Here is a 14,304-nt window from a genome sequence, read left to right on the forward strand (position 1 = left end):
CTTCCAGTAGGGGTCTAATAGTGATTAGGAGTGGAAACCCTAGCTGGTTTGCTAAGCCTAACTGTGAACAACAGTAGAGAAAGAAAAGGATTAGGAAAATCATAATAAGTTTTATTTTGTAGTGTTAAAATTGGTTGGAAAAAATGGTTATGGGTTAAGAAAAAGAGATGATTCTGTAATGTCACTAAATCTTCCTTCCAAAAGTATTTTTGTTAAACTACTATATCTGTTTGTGGCATCAGAAAAAAAATTCCAATGATCCTGTTCATTATATATTCTCATAAGTGGATTAAGAGTTAATGTCTAGCAGTATTTCTGAGGGTTGCATGTGGCTGGCATTATCAGGCAGAATATCCACTGTCAAAGAATCTGGCATAGACGATGGGCTGCACTCTCAGAAGCATGTTTGCCTTGTCTGTGAAGGTAATGATTTAATGGTTCAGAAACTAATGACTCTGCCAGAGGGCCTGGCGGGGCCCCATTGTGTCTGAGGCCGTCATTTATCTATTCTCCATGTCTGCGGCGGCCAGGGAATATAAGGGGGGTGGGGGCAGAGGAGGGAAAACCACAAGATTTCATACTGGGAAGATTCCATTCAGGCTACAGTATTTCTAAATTTAAAGTTCAGTCAACCAGAAAAGAATCATTAATTCTCCCCCCACCCCCACTCCTAAACTACAACAATTTATGGACCGAGTCCATATTAACAGCAAGAAAACTGCTACCAAAGAGAAGAGTTTTTCTTCTGCAATAGGTTTACTTTTTTATTTAAAGTACTAAACATAATCCACAAAAGCTTTGTATTTTAAACTTTCGAAAGTTATTGATGCAAAATTTACAAATGATTGTTCAACAGTTCCAAGAATGATCATATTGTACATTAATAGGAATTAAAATTCTGCCTTTAAAGAGCAGTCTAACCCAATTCTTTAATAAGCAACTTAGCAACTTGTGTATTAGTCAATCAACTGTTGTTATGGCAGCAAACTGAATTGGGATTCTATATACTTTCTAAGTCACAGAATACAACTTATTTGATCGTGCCTTCAGTCACCCTTCCACCCCTCTGCCTTCCCTCACCCCTACTCCACCCCTTCCCCATGCTTGGGTCCTGACTCGACTGTCCAGCGCCTTGGGACGTCCTCCTGACGTGAAAGGCGCTCTATAAATGTAATTTTGTTGTTGTTGTTGTTGAGAAGTTATTGGAACTCATATTTATAAACTGCTATAAAGCACATTTAACTTTCACCCTGTAACCTTGTTGTTTTGATACTGTATTAATGCTTAAGGAGGATTTTTTGCTGCCACTGCTGACTCAGGCATCTCTTTGTTTCTTTTTAATGTTATCCCAACCCTTTACTCCCTCCTCCACATCTGCTTTTTGATCAAATTTCCATGAGGACAAGTGACAGTTTCTTCCTTTATCAGTTATTAATATGAATACTACATTCTGAACACTTAAGCTTTAATGATACGCATAAGCATAAATGCTCTTTAACTGTGAAATTGGCTCAACTTGCAAACACGGGGCAAATCCTAAGAATTCCTGTAGCCTCCTGGATCTGCTTGAAATCTGCTAAATTGTATACCATCTTTACATCATGTGTTTGCCTGCAATTACAAATCTGCTTTTGCAGACAAACTGGTAATAATAAGCATTTGAGTGCACATTCACTGAAATACTTAAGAGTTTGAAGCACTAAATGGCCTCATAACGAGAAGTTAACAAGCTCATTACTGCACTTTAGAAATTGTTATACTGTACTTCATTATAAAATCCAGTCTTGTATAAACCTCAGTTTATTTAAATAATACAATATTTACCTTTTTTTAATATTACTATCAATCCAAGATTCGGTTTAAATGCCTGTTGTTCTGACAAAAAGGGGTGGCATTACTAGGTTTGTTCTCCACAGTACTTTTCATCAGTTCTGTCGAGTGTTTTTTCTTTAAACCTAATTGCACGGCATGCAACATGAATGCACTATGACCCGAGTTCACATAAAATTGCAATTTTAACCTCTTTAATGCTAAGTAACCTTTTAGCAGCAATTAAATTAGGTAATTATGAGGTCTGGCATTCAAACAAACGCAAAACATTTTGACTAACTTACTTGGTCTGAGACACTATACAAAGGCACATCAAAATTGCAGCACTGAAAAAAACTATTGTAAAAATCAGACATATTGATTTACGGTATTGAAAATGATTAAGCATACGGTTATTCTCGGACTGTGTAAATTGATGTGGCTTTGCTACAAAGCTATAATCATACAACAATGTCAGAAAAATACTAGTCCTTGACAGTAGTTTGCCTGTTATAATGTGTTTTTGGAAAAGTGTGGGCCCTTTTATAGCAGGGGTGTACCATGGATGAACTTCCAGCACTGACTGGCTGGATTCCTGCCTGTTGATCGCATTTGCAGGAAGCTGGTTACTAAAAGTGCCGGCAGTGACTCCAGCAATGACCTCATGACTGTTGGCCGTTTTTATAATGTGACCCAACAACTTTATAGCGCAGAACTACATCTTAACATATTCTCATTACAAATAAATAAGGAGTAATACAGGTAATTGTTTGGCAATCGTTTTTCTAGAAATAAGAGAATATCACACTGAATACATGTACCAGTGTTTCCTTTCAAAGCTGCAATATTAAAATTAAAGCCAGGATCCAGGAAAATTAATTCCAAGAGCCAAACCCTGACACTGCTGATATCAATTTGGGATTTATTTATATGCTGTTTCATTTGCACTATTTGCAATTCTCCCTAGAAACTTCCAGCAAGTGGAAAGCAACAAAGCCAATTATAGGATGGTATGTGAGGGACCCTCCGATAGCCTAGTTAGCAGTCAAAGAGGTAGGGTTAATAATAATAATAATCCATGCATTTGATACAGCGCTCTTCACATCTTCTAGAGTCACAAAGCGCTTCACAGAATAGACTGCAAAGTGAATTGACTGTATATTTGTGGGCGAAACGTGGCAGCCATTGCGCACAGCAGCGTCCCCATAAACAATCGTGGAATGAAGTGACCAATTTATTATTGTTTTTTTTCTTGAGGGATTATTATTAGGCGAGTAAGATTTGAAGCGAGATAGGGAGGGGGTGAGGCCAAAATGACTTTTGGAGGAAGAATAAAGAAGCCAATCGTCCCTTGGATGGTAAAAACCCATTGCAGCATAGGTGCACAAGACTATAAAATATTGCAAAAGTCCTTGGCTTTCTGTGCAGAGGAATGAAGTACAAAAGTAATTTTAAATTTATATAAAATCTCAGTTAGACTACATTTGGAGCACTGTGTGAATCACTTACCCCTGTTTTATCACACAGACGTAGGGTGTTAAATGAACCAATGGCAAATAGCTCTCCATCTGGTGCCCAAGCCACAGACGTGATAGGATAATCGTGCACTTGGGAACTGTACAGCAAACGGCCATAACTGTCCCAAACCTAAACTCCACATAGTATTTTTGAAAAAAAGTAAAATAAATAATTTAAGTGACTTTAAATAAATGAAGCCAACCGATCCAACTAAGTTAATGTTTTATACAATTGAACATTATCAAGGTTCAGCGTTTAAGTTATTCAACACTTCAAATTAAAGAATTATTCCTTTACATATTATTTATCCAAAATAGTGCAAGAATTTTGTACAGCAATAGAATTTAAATTTAACCAGATTATCAATTATATTAATTCAATATACAGATATATAATCTTTTCACATACAAACATAATGTGTGATGTTCCGAATGATTTGCATAGAAAATATGAAGCAATAAACTCCACAGATAACTATCATTGTGTATTTGTGCTTTATTTGTATACCAGTTCTGGATACTATTGTGTTTGTATTGTATTTCTATATGTAAGAGAACTGCTTTTGAAAGATAATCTTTTGATCAAAGAACACACACCTTGTATTTACAGTCTTCACCACCTGAAAGAATTAGGTCATTCACAGTATTCCAATCTACTTTCAGAATGATTCCATCATGGGCTTTCCACTGCATAGACAGATAAAATATGGATGAGAATGGACAGAAATAAATGCTTTGTTTTGATTTTCTAAAAGAAATGCACACCACTGTAGGATTTTGATGAGTCTCAATAGTTTATATGCAGTAAGTAGAATGCATATAAAATATGGTTATTTTGGCTACTGTTCAAATTCAAGTGCATCATGACCAATTATTTATAATTTTAGTTCTCAAAAGTAAAATACTAAAAGAAAATATTCTGTCATTTAATCAAGCTAAATGATATGGGGCACATATTTGAACTCATAATTCTTCATATTTGAATATTTAACATACAATATTTGAACTTACTTGCAATTATTCAGCAAGCCTGAAAAAATATTCCTTAATTTAAAGAGTAAATATAATTTTGTCTATGTATATACCGTGTCATAATTTCCTCCAGATAAAAATGGGTTCACTTCCTGGCTATTTCTGGGAACTGCTCTGCATAAATTGTCTGCAGCTTTTCCCTACAAATACTGCATTTTACAGAAAAATCCTGTGAAGCTATTTGAGATGTTAGAAGATGCGATAAAACTCTATAGCAAATGCGAGTATTATAACAATATCCCAAGATATGTGAACAGCAAATCAAAATCGCAGAATGAAACAAAAGTTTCCCATTATATTTAGCAATTCTCTTTCCATGGAATTATTTTCAAAGTTTCATTCCCTGATTGAAGTACTGTGCTCTCAATTATTTATGCCACTTAATTAACTCCAATTTGTTTAAATAATGATACAGGAGGCCTTTATACAGGAACTGAGCCCTCATTGACATAATTTCCCCAGTATTGTTAACTGGAAAATTATGCAACCTAGGTGGTCCTTTTAACAGAAATAAGAAACACCTGCACTACAATTGAGAAAAAAAATGTTCTCATTGGGATCTAGTTCCCCCTTTGCATTTTATAAATAAGAAACTATACCATCTCACTATCAGGTTCCTTTTACAATTCACAGTACAAAGAATTCTGAATTACTTGAACATCTGCTTTATTCTATTTGCTTCAATGTTTAAATTTTTATTGCTGTAATAAGTCCTGTTGACTTAATTACAGTTCTGACTTGGGGGTCCTGCTGAGTGTGTAAATTGATTTTTAATTTTTAAAAGTGGTTGAGGGTGAAACCTTCACTTCTGAAAAACGTATCTTCTGTACATTGTTATATTTTAAACAATATGAACAACATCTGGAAGGTAGTAAATTAAATCATTACAGTAGCTAACCAAAGCCGATTTAAAATGTATACCTGCAGGATTTTGGCATTTGGTTGTAGAGGTTTAATAATGAGTTGTTTTCCTGAGGTGTAAAGAATCTTGTCCGAGTCTGGACCCCATGCTACTGAATAAACTGAAGTGCCTGTGGAAACAATAATGAAAATCTATGAGCTCTGCTTATTAGATTACGCTTTTGTTTAACCCTGTAAAATTTGACATGGCATTCTCTTCATTTTCATGTCTTAAATGTAAAAACACCATCTTTTTTCAGTATTATACAGATATTTAAGTAGTCTCCCAACTCAAAAAGAAAAATCCTAGTTGTCAACCTGGCTGAGTTGGTAGTACTCTCGACTGGAGTCAGAAGGTTATGGGATCATAAGAACATAAGAATTAGGAGGAGTCGGCCATTCAGCCCCTCGAGCTGCCCCACCATTCGATAAGATCATGGCTGATCTTCTGACCTAACTCTAATTACCTGCCCTCTCCCCATATCCCCTAATCCCTCTGTTTTTTAAAAATCTATCAGTCTCAGCCTTGAAGATGTTCAAGGACTGACTGAGCATCTACAGCCTTCTGGGGGAGTGAATTCCATAAATTCACTACCCTCTGAGTGAAGAAATGTTTCCTCAACTCTGTTCTAAAAGGCTGACCCTTAATTTTAAGACTGTGAACCCTGGTTATAGATTCTCCTACCGGGGAAACAGTCCCTCTGTGTCTACTTTATCAGCCCTTTAAGAATCTTATATGTTTCAATAAGATCGCCCCTAATTCTTCTGTACTCTAGAGAATACAGCCCTAGTTTACTCGGCCTATTCTCAGAGGTCAGTCCCCTCATCCCAGGAACTAATCTAGTGAATCTACACTGCACCCCCTCCAGGGCAAGTATGTCCTTTTTTAAATAAGGAGACCAAAACTGCACACAATACTCTCGGTGCAGTCTCACCAAAGCCCTATACAGTTGCAGCAAGACTTCCCTACTCTTGTACTCGAGACCTGGATTGGGACTGAGCAGCTGACGAGTGACAGTCTAGGTTGTCACTCCAATGCAGTGCTGGGGGAGTGATGCATTATCAGAGTTGACATCCTTCAGGTGAGATATTAAGCTGAGGTCCCATGTGCCTATTCAGGTGAACATCAAAGATTCCATTGCATGATTTGAAACAAAGGTTTCTCCCAGTGGCCTGGCCAACATTCCTCCAGATAATATTTGTTCACTTGATGATTGTTTGTGGAATATTACTATGCAAAACTCCCTACCCTGTTTGCCTCAAAGTAAAATCCTGTGAAGTGCTTTAAGACATTTTCAGTATGTGATAAGGCACTATATCACATACAAGGACTATTAGGAATATCTTGGACTTGCCGTGAACTTTCATTTTCAATGGAAACAAGTTAAAATGTTGAACCTATAATGAGAAATTTGTGCTTTAACACATCACTTTAACATTTCCTCCTTCGTCACTGGGTCAAGTGTATTATGGAAAACAGCAATATGCTCTCTTTAACTGGCTTTGTTTAGTTGAAAGGGAGGTGGTAGTTTGGCCAAGGAGACAATGTTGACCTAACAATCCAAGCCTAATGAAGAAATTCACACTTATTCTAACTGGTGATTACTATGCTCCAGAGACAGACAGGGATTTTTTTATATGTGGTCAACAAACAGAAAGGTACAATGGATGGATTTGATCAACAACAACAAGATTACATTTGTATAGCTCCTTTCACGTCGCGAGGACGTCCCAAGGTGCTGGACAGAGTACAGCATTTCAGACACGAGCTGGGGTTGGGGGCGGGGGAGGGGAAGGGGGTGGCCGATGGCGTGGTCGAAGAGGAGGGTCTTGAGGCGAGACTCGAAGGAGGCTAAGGAGGGGGCGAGGCGGAGTGACTTGGGGATGGAATTCCAGAGACTGGGGGCAGAGTGGCTGAAGGCTCTCCTGCCAATGGTGGGGCGGGTGGGTCGGAGGACGTGGAGCAGCCAGAGATTTTTTATATCAAACAACATAAGAGCAGTTTTAAACATTTAGAAAGACAACATATAGCAATAACCTCTTCTCTCACAGACTCCGTACAAATAGGGTTCGTGACAGGGACATATCTACAGAAATTACAGATCCCTAGAGTCCAGAGTTCCAAGCCAAAATATTCACTCTCCAAACCGGAAAAGACAGGATCTAATATCCAGATGGTTGGCAGTTATAGACAAACAAAAAGTAATGGAGCACTTCACAATTCTTTCAGTGTGAGAATTTTTTTTCCATAAAAATGGATCTAGTGGAATCCAGAGGCAAGTGAAAGGCAGATTAAAAACGTTATTTTGTACTAAAGATGAAGTTCATGCCATATGCTAGATTTGTTTTTTTTAAATAAATGGCCCACAAACACAGCTACCGTTCTTAAAGGGACTAAATGAATGGCTTTGAATTTCCAATCTGATAAGTTTGTTTTATTAAATGAGGTTTTAGAAATACCACTAGATCACACGCAGTGTAAACTGTAAAGGTACTTGTAATAGAGTCATGGAACTTTAGTCCTATTTTCTATCCCCCTCATCTTGTGCTGACACTGTTCTACTCCAGAGTTGGTTCTTTCATTCAGGTAATCAGCAACCAGGAGCTATGCCCATTAGAATTTAAATTTAAGATCATACCTTGCTGCACCATAGTAGATCGGAGCATTCCACTTTTTGACCAAATTTTAATTTGCCCATCTTCTCCAACTGTAATAAGAGCACAATATTTTCTACAGACAGAATTCTGTTAAAAATGTATTCGTTTTAACGTAAAACAAACGTAAAGGTTAAAGGACCTGAGACCCCAAATTCCACCTAATCCTAGCCTGTAAGACCATGTTGAAATAATGCTTTACACTCAGTCTTACATTTGAAAACATTTCTCCAGTTCTTAAAAAGATCACAACAAAATCAAATAATTGTTATCGTAATAAATCAAGTTAATTGTTAAAATTGAGGATACAATATAATTCACGTTGATATAGCACCTTTCGCTTCAGGAGAACGTTCAGTGGTGAATAGGCACCCAAGCTGGAGATGGGAACCGAAGGGGTTGGGGAAGGGAAATTTGTGGTTGAAAAGGTATGTTTTGTTTGAGGTCAAAGGTAAGTTAACAACATGATTTTAATTTTAAACAAATATAAAGGGAGATACTTTGATTCAAAATGCTACTGATTGAATTCATATTTATTGGTCTAAAGTAGCAAAACAGATTAATTTCACTCACCTGTAACTAGTGCAGTTCCCTCACAATTCCATCTTCCAGCCAACACAGCTCCACGATGTGCCTCAACACTTTTCTCGACTCGTCCAGTTTTCGAAACTAAATGAAATTTGCCTGTAGCAAATAAGATAGTCCAGTTAACTTTCAAACATTTTAATCACTGCAGCTTTTATTTGTATACTACTGAATAATCAGCTAAACCCTATCATGGGATTAAAAGATAGGGCTCAAATTTAATATAATGTAAATGATAAATTATGGAAAGTTTAACTTGTTGGGCTCCTGAAAATGTGGAGAAAATAGGGTTAGGCAAAAAGAAACATGGAATTGTTTTTAATGGATACATATCTATACGGTTTCAAAGCCGATTCAGCTAATACTGTAGTACAAGTAGCATTCCTGAAAACTGCTATTATGATGACTGCAGTAACTTTCTGGTGAAATGCTGCACTGAGTCTGAATAAAACTCACAAATTGCTTCTCGACTTTTAGGAATAACTCTTGAAAGAGGTACATACGCTCAATCAAAAAGTCTTTAACACACAGATTTTGTACATGAGCTCATTGAAAGATCATTAATTCCATGTGGTAAAGCAATGAAATGAATATTCCTTGCATGTTCAGATGATTATTCTGACGTATGAGGACTACAGTTGATCTACAAATATTAGGCACCTGTTGTAAAGGGGAAATGAAATACTTTGCTTCCTTCCTTCTAGTTTACAAGTTAAATTAACAGACCTTTTTTCTACTCTCCGCAGTTCAAAAGGAAGTAATTTGTTGATTTGAAGATAATTACCAAAAAATTATCATCTGCATCAGGCAGCTATTATAGGTTACTGATGCCACAAAGGACCAAAACTTGGTGAAAATAAGAAAGAGCTACAGTACTTCTAAACAGAAGATACAAAGTATGGTGTAGAATAATGTACATTAAAATGACACATGGTTAAATGCTTGATAAAATAATCACTTAAGCGTGCGTTTGATTTTTGTTCTCTCCATTTAGGAATATCTCCCCCTTTCTCTCTCAATCATTCTCTATCTCTCTCCACCTCTTTCTCTCAATCACCTTTTCTCTNCCCCTCTCAATCTCCCCCCAATCCTTTCTCAATCACTCTCTCTACTCCCCTCTCTCTTTCTCTCAATCAGCTACACGGTTCATTATTTGGCAGCGACAACGGCCACTCTCCCAGGCTCACAGGGTGGCTCACCTCTGACAGCGGCAGGAGCTGGTAGCTGGGAGAACGCAATTGGTTAGGAGACCCTCAGCTCAAGGGAATTCCTGGCAAGCTGCAGCAACGGGCAATATTATCTCCCACTCCCACAATTCTGCTGCTGTAATGTGCAAATGGTTCCGCTTGGGAGGAAGGGAGTAGGCAGCTTAAAGTTGGAAATGGTTTGCGGGCCGGATGTGGCCCATGGACTGCCAGTTGACCCACCCTGACTTAGGCGATTTATACCATTTATAAAGATAAGACGTATGTAAGTTTTACTGTACATATTTTAAATGCATTCCAATTTTTCCATTTTGGATTAGATTCCTGTGGCATTATATTGGGTAAGGCATGTGTGCTTTTTAAATAAACTCGTTGAGACATTGAGGGAGCTTTCTAGAATTTCACCAATGAAGGCCTGTGAATGCAACATCAAAACCATTAATATACAGTTGTACATCCAATTTGGAAATTTATTCCCCGTCAGTAATAATGCTTTTACTTACCATCTGTACTGGTGAGCACACATATTTCTGCTTGTATTTGCTTCTTGCCACCTGTAGTTTTAGGGAACCAATGCAGATCAATGGGATAGATTTCCTCTGCTAGCTTTACTACCTGTGATGTTTCACTGGTTAATAGATTCCACTTCAGGATTTGATGATCATCACTGGATGAATACAACTCATCTGCTGTTGTCCAACCTACACAACTGACCAAATCTTTATGTGCAGTGGAATTAAAGAAAATTATCAAATGACATATGGCATTCTCAATATTATACATCAGTGAAATAAAAGGCTGCTGTTCTAAAGATTGTAATTGAAATTTAAACAATCAGGTTCAGATTATAATTGAAAATCAACTCAGTTGCGGAAAGAGGTAATCATTAATAATCGCATAATTATTTCCACCACATCAATTTTACCAGTTTGACAAAAGACAAAACTAATTTTGTAAAGCTGCAAAAAACAGACAATAATATTTAGAACATTACAAAATCAAAGAGAACATTTTGACTAGGATAGACACTACCCTGCGCAAAGTGCACTGTACAAATGCACGTTGTTGTACATAAAAACACATCATGTGTGATTTAATGTAAAGAAAGGCATAATTAGATTGGAAATTTTAATTAATTATTCCTGGTGCTATTCTAAATTTAAAGAGTACATCTTGCAGTTTTGATACTATTTCAAAACTCTGATTTTAAAATAATTGTAATTTTGGCAACGTGGCTGGTACATTTACCAAAACAATAATTTATTTTGGTGTTGTGTCAAAATATGTATGAAGCATGCAAATGCAGTTTGCCCAATGGTGATATCTATGTTCTTTCCTATGTTAAATCACTAAATTGACTATGTTAACTAAGCAACAAAACCTTTGTAACTTTATTAAACTGAGCAAGAATGGTACAACAATTGTCTTTTCATTTTGAATAACTAGGTTATTTTTATATGCAAACTTCCAATGACCTGATCAGATTGGCACTCAACTTCATCCAGCTAACCCATAATTCAGATCCAGGTGTCACTCTTCAAAATTTGATGTTAAGACTGTTACGACTGTGTAATCAGCCGCAGCTGAAACTTGAAGTCTCCGATACTTTCTGTTGATCATCCAACTCCAGAAAGGAAACCGATCATTGCTATGGAGCTGTTTGCTTATGGAACTCTTGGCTGACGTCAAGTGAGTGGCACCCTGGCATTGTTCAAACTGAAAATGGCAAGTGTCCAAAAGACTTTAGGATGAACATTACAACTAAATTGCAAAGTGCCAGATTAGTTTTCCTCATAACATGATAGTAGGGAATAGCATGCAAATGTTTTCCTTTAACTTTGAACTCATGTTTGAGTTCTCCATTTGAACCAAGATAGAGATATTAACCATTTACTTTATTGCTATACAGTATACATTTCACACTCTTGCAGTCAAGGTATTTATTACATGGTTGCTGCAATGGCAGAAGTAAACAATATGTTTATGTTCATCATAATTCCTGGATGAGTTTATCCAAATAATCCCAAGGTGAACAGGCACTTTAGGACAACTTCTTAAAATCAAATTATCTTTTAGGAATTAATTCTTGAGTACTGTACCTTGTTTTCAGAATTATCCCTTTTTAAAAGATGTTCAATTCTGTGTAACTGGATTCAGGCACCTGTTGAATTTTATAATTATAGATCCCTTTAAGAATAATGGGTGCAATTTACAAGCAACCAATTATGAGAAACCTGATAGAGATTCTAACCTCAATAGAATTGTAGACTATGCCTGTATCCAGCACCTTGGGACATCCTCCTGACATGAAAGGCGCTATACAAATGTAATTTGTTGTTGTATCTCCCAGATTATGATTACGAGATTAAGGATTATGCATATCCTGGGATTTGAAGGCATCTGAAAACAGTGGCCTTGAACGATTTTGTACATCTAGTTTTCCCTCACCTCTCACAATCTACTGGGGATCATGCAAAAATCAATTATATATATATATATATAAAACAGTAATCCGTTTATAAGCAAATATTGTGTTATAAAAGGTTCTCCAGAGACCTATGTAGATATGGCGCCATCTGGCGGAATTTATGTCCTCACAACTGAGACACCATTTATTCAATTTGGAGCAGTTAGATAGTAGGAACAACATTTCTCTCTTCTCCAGACACCCCGCCTCTTCTCTTCACCACTCAGAAGAGAGATCGGACATTTAAATATTTCTTTTTGTGTGCTTTCTCAAAACGGAAGACATAAAAACAAACGGTATACGTAACAAAGAAATAACTCTTCTTTCAAACAATACAACTTGTATTGACGCAGTCATTTCACATGATGGAACATTTCAATACGCTTGAGAAATGTAGTGATGGGCTTCAACCATTTAAACTATAAGATTAAAAATTACCAAAAGTACAGAGGAGACATGTTTTTAGATTTTTGAAGACTGGGAGAGCAAGGCGAACTGGTTTTGGAAGTGAGTTTTGAAAGCTCAGGTCCAGTGAAGTGATTTGAAAATTAGGTATCTTAAACTTGATTCGCTGAGGTACTCGGGAATCAATGGCACTTGGTAAAAATGAGAGTAAAAGGTAATCAAATGCACTTATGGGAGAGAATGGCCATGTTTGTCTGATGAGAACTGATTAGACAATTTATCCCTTTTGTTTCCTTCCCCTCAAATGCTTGGCCCAACTACCTCTCCGAAGTGGCCATTTTTTTACCCGTGAGTCTTGGCACACAAGCAAAAAATGTCCACCTTCCATTGCTATGTACAGTACTTTATCCGAGTCGGTTTGCTTTGGTCCAACTCTACGCTATTCGAGAAATGATTCATTTGTTTAGTTCTCTGGCATGTTCTGTGCCTGAAAATCATATGTTTTTTTCTAAATGTCACTATGAAGAACTGCATTCACAGCATAGTGAAAACAAATCCTCATAGTGGAAATGATACAACTTGGATTATTATTTTAAGCAGAATTTCAGAGAAATCCAACAAATAAGCCAACTTTGCTATTTACTGTATGCAACAATTCTGAATAGTACAAAATCAGCAGCCTGGTTAAGTATTCCTCTCCTGGTGGATGTTCACATCAAGTTCAGAAGCTACAATTGCTAAGCCTACACAATCTAATCAACTTCAATCCCTTTGATACCTCAAGCAATTCATCCCAGAAAGAACAGTTCCTGGAACTATGGCATCCCAGGATTTTGAACAATATTGATGACTATTATTTTTTTGTCAAACTCAGATTCAAGGTTCACACCAACTCAAAAATCTGAATGGAATGGGGGAAGAAATTAAATTCCAAGGTTCACTGCTTTAGCTCTTAAAATACATTTTTCATGCAAGGAGAACACCTTCCATGGCAATTTCCAGTTAGCAATATGGTGAATATTTATGTTCGTCTACAAAATATATACATAGTTATTACATTTTACAGTAATCTTGTGAAAGTGCTTTGAGGCATCCTCCTAACAACAACAAATTGCAATTGGATTACAATAATAGTCCTTGCATTTCACACAGCTCATTATCTCATCTTCTAGATGTCTCAATGCACTTAACAGAATATACTGTAAAGTGAATTGACTATATAGTTTGTGGGTGTGAAACGCCCTTGTATTTGATGTAGCTTTCTTCACGAAACTTTCACTTTCAAAGTACTTCCTGCTCCTTGGGACAGCTTCCCGATGTGAAAGGCAATTTGTTGTTGTTGTCAGGAAGATGTCTCAAAGCACTTCCATAGGATTACTGTGAAGTGTAATAACCATATATTTTGTAGAAGAATATCCTACCAGAAGTTAGTCTACCCTAACATTCAGTTGCAATAATTTCATTTCAGCAAAAGAAACCTTTTTGGCTTTCCTCCCCCACCCACTCCCAACAATATAAACCTTACTTTTATAATCCAGAAGTATTGATTGTAAATTTGTCTGTGGCTATTAATGGACAACAGAGTGTTATTCAAGTCCAGGGAGCAAACAATCTTGGTGCCCCCCTCTGTCAATAAACCCCCAATGGCTGTGATAATACACTAAACTGATTGAAAGCCATCATCCGAATGAACAAGTTGACATTAGAGGAAACGTTTCCTCGAAAACAA

At 36.9% G+C, this 14,304-nt stretch overlaps 1 protein-coding gene across 4 annotated transcripts in view; it reads right to left on the reverse strand.

Annotated features, from left to right (window-relative positions):
- Positions 1-14,304, reverse strand: part of ift80 (intraflagellar transport 80 homolog (Chlamydomonas)) — a 51,589-nt gene that overhangs the window by 29,986 nt on the left and 7,299 nt on the right. For all 4 annotated transcript variants that reach the window (XM_042338991.1, XM_042338990.1, XM_007888527.2 and 1 more), the window contains 6 exons: positions 10,207-10,428; positions 8,487-8,597; positions 7,898-7,966; positions 5,280-5,389; positions 3,924-4,013; positions 3,319-3,456 (listed from right to left, as the gene is read on the reverse strand). In XM_042338991.1, coding sequence (XP_042194925.1) covers positions 3,319-3,456; positions 3,924-4,013; positions 5,280-5,389; positions 7,898-7,966; positions 8,487-8,597; positions 10,207-10,428 — 740 coding nt within the window. The remainder of the gene's footprint in view (positions 1-3,318; positions 3,457-3,923; positions 4,014-5,279; positions 5,390-7,897; positions 7,967-8,486; positions 8,598-10,206; positions 10,429-14,304) is intronic.

The sequence above is a fragment of the Callorhinchus milii genome, unplaced genomic scaffold (assembly GCF_018977255.1).
Source record: "Callorhinchus milii isolate IMCB2004 unplaced genomic scaffold, IMCB_Cmil_1.0 Scaffold11, whole genome shotgun sequence".
NCBI classification, from domain to species: Eukaryota; Metazoa; Chordata; class Chondrichthyes; order Chimaeriformes; family Callorhinchidae; genus Callorhinchus; species Callorhinchus milii.